This window comes from Dermacentor albipictus, chromosome 1 (genome assembly GCF_038994185.2).
Source record: "Dermacentor albipictus isolate Rhodes 1998 colony chromosome 1, USDA_Dalb.pri_finalv2, whole genome shotgun sequence".
NCBI classification, from domain to species: domain Eukaryota; kingdom Metazoa; phylum Arthropoda; class Arachnida; order Ixodida; family Ixodidae; genus Dermacentor; species Dermacentor albipictus.
In genome coordinates, this window is record NC_091821.1 from 302,650,581 (window position 1) to 302,658,493 (window position 7,913).

The 7,913-nt window shown below is 48.7% G+C and overlaps 1 protein-coding gene across 5 annotated transcripts in view; it reads right to left on the reverse strand.

Annotated features, from left to right (window-relative positions):
• LOC135920903 (galactose-3-O-sulfotransferase 3-like) overlaps positions 1-4,759 on the reverse strand; it is a 147,219-nt gene extending 142,460 nt beyond the window's left edge. For 3 of the 5 annotated variants that reach the window (XM_070531491.1, XM_070531489.1, XM_070531488.1), the window contains exon 1: positions 4,467-4,758. In XM_070531491.1, coding sequence (XP_070387592.1) covers positions 4,467-4,483 — 17 coding nt within the window. In that variant the 5' untranslated portion in view covers positions 4,484-4,758. Of the gene's footprint in view, positions 1-4,466 lie in introns of all 5 variants that reach the window. The other 2 variants (XM_070531490.1, XM_070531492.1) reach the window with 2 other exon arrangements.
• Positions 4,760-7,913: the final 3,154 nt, after the last annotated feature.

Sequence of the window (7,913 nt, forward strand, 5' to 3'; positions counted from 1 at the left end):
TAAGAATAAATACATTCGCGTTGCTCGATCTACTGGGCACGAGCTCGATCAGTTGTGCTTCTAGTCCGCTACGATATTTTGGAACGGTGTGCTCAACAAAAGAAACGCTCTTTCTAACTAAGGCGGCGATGCCTCTCCCCGTTTCGCCTTTGTACGCTACTGCACGATACCCCGACAGAGTAATCTCCCTTTCCGCGAGCGTCTCCTGCAGTAAAATGACTTGTGGCTTGTCTGTCACCGATCTGACGAGCTGACCTAACGGAGCCTTGCGCCTCTGGAAGCTAGCGCAGTTCCACTGCCAAATTTTAACGGTATTGTTATTTGTGATAGCCATCCTGTTTACTATGAAATTTTAGAAGCCTATGGCGCCCCCGTCGGGATTTGATCCAGTCGGGAGCGGTTCAGTAGGTGTTGTTTGTCTACTTTTGGGTTGAGCCCCAGGTCTTTCTAATAGCGTTACTCTCGACTCTATGGCGGAGAGCATTTCCATAATCCTACTCAGGGTCTTTTCCAGTTTACCCTCGGTTTTGACGGGGGAAGCCGAGGTGGCGGACGGGGACTCGTTGACCTCGGTTATGTCACCTTCTTCTTCCTCCTCTGTGTCGCTAAAAGGTTCCGGGTTGGGCGCCTTGCGTTTCGACTGCCCGGCTAACGGGCCTGGGTTACTGTTGCTAACCTCATGCCGGTTTATAAGTTTTCCTTTCATGCTGTTAAGAGATTCCTTAAGCTCTGCGAGCTCGCGTCTAAGTTCCCTATTTTCTGCTTCTAGCGCTTGGATACGGGGATCGATCCTATGCTCTGGCTGTGCCTCACCTGTCGTTCCTTTGCTTGATGCGTTCTTCCCAGACGGCTGTGTCGCTCCCTTGACCTTGTCAGCCCAAGTGGCCCGCTTGACGGACTGGGAGCGAGACCGGGATCTCGATTTGGAGGAGCCTTGCCTCGGTTTGGGTTCTCTCCTTCTCGAGCGTGAGCGCCCTCCGGATAGAGATCGGGTACCTAGGATGGAACCGCTCCGCGCAGCTGGTGCAACCGACGAGATGTCGCCAGTTACCTCGGTGACGTCAGATTCTTCGTCCAGTTGTGCCTTCCTTGCTCTTTGTCGGCGTCTTCGGCGTCGGCATCGTACGATGTACGGGATTTGATAGCGCTTTTTGCACGTTCGGTCTCCGGTGACGTGGGGCCCACCGCACGCCTCGCACTTGGGGGTGCATTGATGTTCTTCTTCGTTGTCCGATTTTGCTTTTCCGCAACCGCGACATTTACCTCTCTCTTCCTCGCTGCTGATGCAAACGTCGGCACGGTGGCCTACGTGGCCGCAAGCATGGCAAACGTCGACTTGGCGTCGGTATAAAGAACATGGCAACAAGGCTGTGCCGCAGATCACGTGGTTGGGCACGCGCATGCCTCTGAATAAAATCACGACTACGTGCGAGTCCTTGATTCGTCTGGCTTCTAGTGCCGTAGGATTTCTTTCGTTCACAATCATGTTTCTGAGCGTGGCTTCATCGTGAGAGGGGTCGATGTGCCTTATTACGCCTTTGCACGTATCTTCGGGGGCGGCGACGTACGCCGAGACTTCGTAGGCGCCATACTTGGTATGGATTTTATTTAGTCTCGCATAGGCCCTCGCATTAGAGGCGTGCGGAGTGGCGATGATTAAAATATTCTGTACCTTGTTTGGGCACACGGTGTCTTCCTTCGTTTGATGTTCAGGCAGGGCCGCCGCCATGGCCAGGGCTTGAGCGAGCAGTACTACGTCGCCTTTTGATACGTCGAGGCCTCCCTTGGGGCGCACGATAACCTTGATCTGTTCCTTCGGGAGCTTCGGAAGTCGCGAAGCTGCCGTTACTTGCGACAACAGACTTTTAGCCGGTCCCTTGGCATTGCGGTAGCCAGCCGTCTTGTTCACGGTACCACGTTGGCCATCTCGGAATGGCGGCCTCTTCGTCTCCTGCTTTTTACGGTTGCTGAGGGCAGTGATCCACCCCGCACCGTTGAGATCTGCTTGGGTTACGTCCGTGCCTTCCACAGTTACGACTTCGGGCATTGCGTCGCTCAGTGGTGGTCCAGCAAGTTTAGGATTTGGAGCAATTTTTGGAGCAGGAAAAATGTCATTCTGGAGCAGTTATGTAGCAGAAAAATGTCTTTTTGGAGCATTTGGAGTAGTACGGCAGTAATCTGTAGCCATTTGGCAAAGCTTGTTATTACTGTGCAATCAGTAAGTGAAGAGTGACGCAAGACACAAAGCCAACGGCAGCACAAAATTACGAATGCGCCAGAACGATTTGCGCCGTTAGGCGTGCACAAGACAAAAAGTGATGGCCAATGTCCTATGTGCATTCCAAATGACCGATGTGCTTTGATTGACTTTACCGCACCGGACAAAATGTGTATTAGTATGCCTAAAACAATGCTAGAAGCTTGACAAGACTATGCGTCTATGAACAGTGCCAAAATGAGTACCGTTGTGCGCTATGTCGCAAAGACGGTACACTCGCTTTCGTTGCGAGGCAGATTGTCGCCTTCCCGTGTGTCATGGGGCATCTGCGAATAGGTACCAATCAATTCAGCGTGAAACCGTAGTTTTCCTCACCTATACCCGACTGAGCATTCGTAAAACTTTTTTGTTGGGCTAGTTGGTGCATTACTGAAGTACTATAGCGCCAAACAGACGACACTCGTCCGTGAGCATTCGTAGCACTACCGATCAGGCCTGACTAGGCCGAGGCAGTGTGCCATGGCGAAAATTGGCTGTTAGCCGATTTGACCGGCAAGCTTTCCACAAGTCATCATGGAAAGCTTACCGCTAATATGTTCGTCTAACCGGCGATCGGTTCCGAGATCATGTATACGTGTTTTTGACAACTGTCAAAGCCGGCAGCTACTGCAATCACGCATAGAAGCTTACAGATTGGCAGAAGGTTCCGAACTGCAGGTGCAAATGCATGAATCCGCGTGCATGAACACGTATATGATACGATCTCTGTGCCTTCCAGTGGCTAATTGGCCCTATACCTTCGCACATAAGCGCTGCTTTCGTCGCCGTTCCCTTTGTCGGCGTCGGGTATAAGAATTGTTTCGATTAGAGTTGATGACCCGGACGACCCTTGTACCAATACAGGCGTGCCTCATAATCAGATTGTGGTTCAGCCACGTAACTGTTTCTGTCCCGGACGTTCCTGTCCCGAAACCATCTGAGTGCCCCGGTTAGGCTACGTGCAATGCATCGGCCTCAGCCAACTATTTCATTTAATATGCAAAAACAGAGTAGCAAATAATCGACTCGCGAAATGAATTATATGAATGTTAAATTTATTCGTATAGTTGATCCGTAACGTCCGATTTTCACACTCCCTGGAGGCCGCGAAAACGTACGAAAAAACAAATCTATGCCTTTTACTGCCCCCAAGGGCTCAAATCACCACATCGAAATAGCTCTGAAGGCCTGCAAGTACACTTAATAGGCTTATCGGTGCTCGCACTGTGACAGGGAAGCGAGTGCACGGATGTGTAATTAAAGAATACAGTACATACTGTGTCCCGTGATAATTCCTCCTTCCACTTTTGCAATGCTTCACCGCAACAATCTTTGTGTACGCTTCACCGCATAACACTGCTGTATTAAGGAGAAGCTGACTTTCAAAAGACGGCATTATTTAAACGCGTCATGCTTTCCGAGCTTCGAAGCCATGGGGGAGGATTACAAAGACGGAGTCGGCGCGATTGCTAACAGCGACAAATTGCTTTAATGAAAAACAAGGCAGGAACACAGCTTGGTTGCGGACGTCGAAGTAGCTGTAGGCCTAGCTGCGGTGGCCTAGCGCAGCGTTGCCGCGGCAGTGGGCGGCGGCCAGTGGATCTGCGTGCGAGAGCGCCTGTTCTAAACGGCGACATAATAAAAATGGCGGCGGAGGTGGCTTCGATTGTTGCCGTTTCGGATCTACGATCATGGAAATAGTTCCGGAAAATGGGACGGCGAAGAGTTTTTGCATCAGAAATTTCAGACATTCTTATACATTGACTATGCAGTAGGTACCATGGCAGTGGCGCGAAGGCGTCCGATCATTGGGCATGTCCGAAAAGTCGGGCGTCCGGAAAATCGTTCGTTGACTGTAGTTGCAAACCCCAGTGAAAACATTGCATTGCCGCAAAAATGAGAAAATACCGCACTTTTGCGCAGTTGGCGCAAATGGCACTTGAGCGGGCGCAGCCAGGAGCAGGCAAGTCGAATTGTAGCAGAATGGCGCAAATGGCGCAGTTGGACCACCACTGGTCGCTTTCGATGAACGCACGTGTCGTCGCTTCAGTCGCGCACAGAGACGGGAAAACGCGAGCGTGGGACTGCCTCTACAGGCAGGCCTGCCTGCACCGCCGCGCCGAGAGCAGGCTGTGCCCGTTAGGGCTAGCTCCCTCGTCGGCGTGATCGTAGAGCGAAAGCCTCAGAATATGGCGAAAAGTCCACCCACCGATAAAACTCTGGCATCGGTGGATTCCTTGAAACTTGGCGGTTCCGGTGAGGTATATATATCCAAGCTTCTTCTTGGAAAGACGCCCAAAAATATTTAAGAACGCGGGAGCCGACGTGGATACGTCTGCACTGCTCGGCACCTCTTCTTCTTCTCCGGTTCTTCACGTGTTTTTTTTTTTTTAAGCGGCGGAAATTTGAAGTAAAGTTAATGAAGGCTTACAGCTATTTACAGAGCACAAATAGGAATGTACTAATATATATTCCATTTTCCGTGCTACACGTTCAACTCACCTCTTTAGAACGCGTTTGTTAATGATTAATAATGTATGTTATGTTCCTTTTTTTTTGTCTGTTACCAAGTGTATATCATTTATTTATTTCAATGCCGCTGTGTGTTTTGCATTGTTATTGCGGAAATATTTCACTGTTCTTTCATATATTGTATAACTGCAATGTTTTATGGCCACTATATAAATGTAATTTATATGGCGCTTGATGTGTTACCCCATGCAGCCATATTGTACCTAAGGGGGTGCGGTTACCTCAAGCCGCGTCTGTGCGGCTTTTTTCCCTCATCCACCTCCATTTACCACTCCTCTGTACATGTGTGTGTGTAAATGGAAATTAATAAATCAAATCAAATCAAACTCACTTGAGAAATTTACTGGTGCTTGTTGCTTGAGGAATATACATGACGAATCTGTTTGGCGAACTGACACAGGCTGCTCGGCCCAATTTTTTTAGTGAAGTATGCCTGCTGGACCGCATAGCTGCAGCCAGAAAGAAGTCGAAGCATCAATGACTAGTAGTATGGGACATATTTAAGATATCGAAATTCCCCCGGTGGAGGGTCAAAAATCAAGTGAAAGTATATGCAAGGCTTGTGGTGCTTTCTTTATGAATGTTAGCAATTGGATTGGAGCAAACTTAATTTAGCCTGCAAGCTTCTCTTTTATGTGCCGACGAAGCGAATAGTTATCCATTTGTATAATTAAATAACGCTGGATCGAGACATGGTGAGACAGCAGGTGCTTGAATTTTGCTTTTGTAGGCAATCTAAGCTGCGGTGTAGTAGCTCGAGAATACTTTAGCAATTCCAGTTGGCGCTGTAAAAAAAATGCTTTATGGTTTTAATACGAAGTTGTAGTGAACTGATGGGTTTCGCGAACATAGCGTGCCTCGCCATACGGACAGTCGATTACTACCGTTACGTGATCAGGGGTGTGCCATATTGTCGATAAAGGCTACTGAGGGCCACTATGAAACATTTCATCACTTTCAATTGAGTGGCTCTCGATCTTAACAACGAAACTTTTCTCTCAGGTGATTGCTACTATGGTGTTTGTGAATTAACTATGTAAATACTCTACATGATGCGCCGTCGTGTTAGCAGCCATGCGCAATTCGTTTTTTGGAGGCCTGTTTAAGAGGGGGATGAAAGTAGCAGCAAACTTTTTCATAAGAAATGCGCGCCTATTTTTTTACGCATTAATGAATGGCCATATTTGAATGGAACAATACACCAGAGTAATAGGAATCATGATGACAGCTTTGCTGGGCAGTGTCTTTCTAACATCAGATAACATGTTGACGCCAATTACCACATTTTTCTTCCACGTAAAATGCAATGCCTCTCATAGCTAAATACTAAAGGAATGTTAAGTGTTTAGCGAAGCATCATACACAACTTCACGCGTTGAATTTGCAGATATTCTTTTTTTAGTCAAAATTTACCGATAGACGCGGCGCATATATGCATTGCAAAACCTAGTAGACCCCTTTAACGCTACTTAGCTTGTGATATCCAAGCCGCAAAGTTTCTCGACTCACACGCTTTTGAAGAAGAAACGGTGGTTAAGGTATGGCAGCTGAAAGAAGCCGACGTATTCTTCAATACGTACGGTTCGAGCCACCCACACCCCAAGCATACACGAAGGGAACGAGCGCGCGCGGCAGCCGAGCGAGCCGGAGCAAGCGGCGTCCTGGCCGTGACGTCACTCGTGAGAGGACGCCACTCCTAATTCTCGCCGCTAATAGCGCTTGCACGCCCTTCTTCTGTGACAGTAGGTCCTTTCGATGCTGTAGAATTCTTCTTTCGGATAGCTGTTGGTCATCCAGTTGGTCAAGTTCGTGGCGAAAGCATGCCCTCTGTGGACTGTACTGCGAACAGGCACACAAAATATGGCTAATTGATTCTTCACGGCCGCAGTGGTCACAGGTTGGGGTGTTGGTCATCCCTATGCGGAATGCATAGGCTTTGGTAAAGGCAATGCCCAACCAAAGTCGATATAAAAGCGTGGGGTCTCTACGGCGAAGCTGTGATGGTGCTCGAAGGCTTAGTGTGGGATCAAGTGAGTACAGTCGCATATTTCTTAAATGTGGCTCATTCCATTGCATCCTGGTAATCAGAGTTGCCTGGGCTAGTAGTGACCTTGCTTGAGGAACCTGGAACAGGCTTGACTTGCTTTATGTGGGTTGTGGATGCAATTTCCCCATCTTGCTCAGAGTGGGGTCAACAAGCATTCATGTTAGAGTCTATTGGCTGAGCAGTAGCAGTCGATAATGATTGTGCAAACTGTAAAGATACCCGTCCATTAAAGCATTCCGTGACGCTTTCTACAATGCGCGCCACAATTTTAGCCATAGGCTTTTCAATAGGTTGTGCGATTACCTCTGACAGGCTTCCATCAATGATGGCCTGGTGTCGTGCTGTCACACTCGCATAACCATGGGCTCTTCCCTTTACCGCCGCAATGGCCTCTCGGCATGAGCAACGCCTTTTGTCCATAACTTCCAATATTTGGACTTACTTGAGTTCTAGCAGGGCAGTTTGAGCAATCAGCCTTGTGGGCTCCACCGCAGAGGCAGCACAAGTCCAATTAAGCCAAGCAGTCACTAGCGGAATGGCTCCCGCCGCAGGCACAGCAACAAAGGCTGGATTTACAACCACCCATGCTATGACCATAGCACCAACAATTGTGACATTGTAGTGTCGCAAGACAAACGGGTCCACACTGAAGATTAAAGGCCAGACTTTTATCTTAGTAGGGCAAGACCTATCTGCGAACGTGGCAATTACCGACTCAGTAGGGACACCTGTATTGTACACCATTTTGTTGCTTCAATAAACAGCAATTACCCCAGCCGCGAAGAGCTTTTCTAGAGTCTCTGCCAGACTTAAATTGGAGTCCACACCACGAACTATTCCTTTAGTGCAGGCAAGATGCGGGAGATGAAGGCACTCACTTGCACCGATCCTAATGATGAGCTCTTAAGTAGGTCATACACAAACGCCTGGTCTGGCGAACAGCAAACAATCCCACCTCTGCCAAACTGTTGTACACCAGTGATGTGCAATTAGTGATTGGTGGCCATTTGAAGTTCCGCCTGCACTGCCTTCGGGTTGTTGAGCCGAATGGCTCCTCCATGCAACAGCGCCACAGGA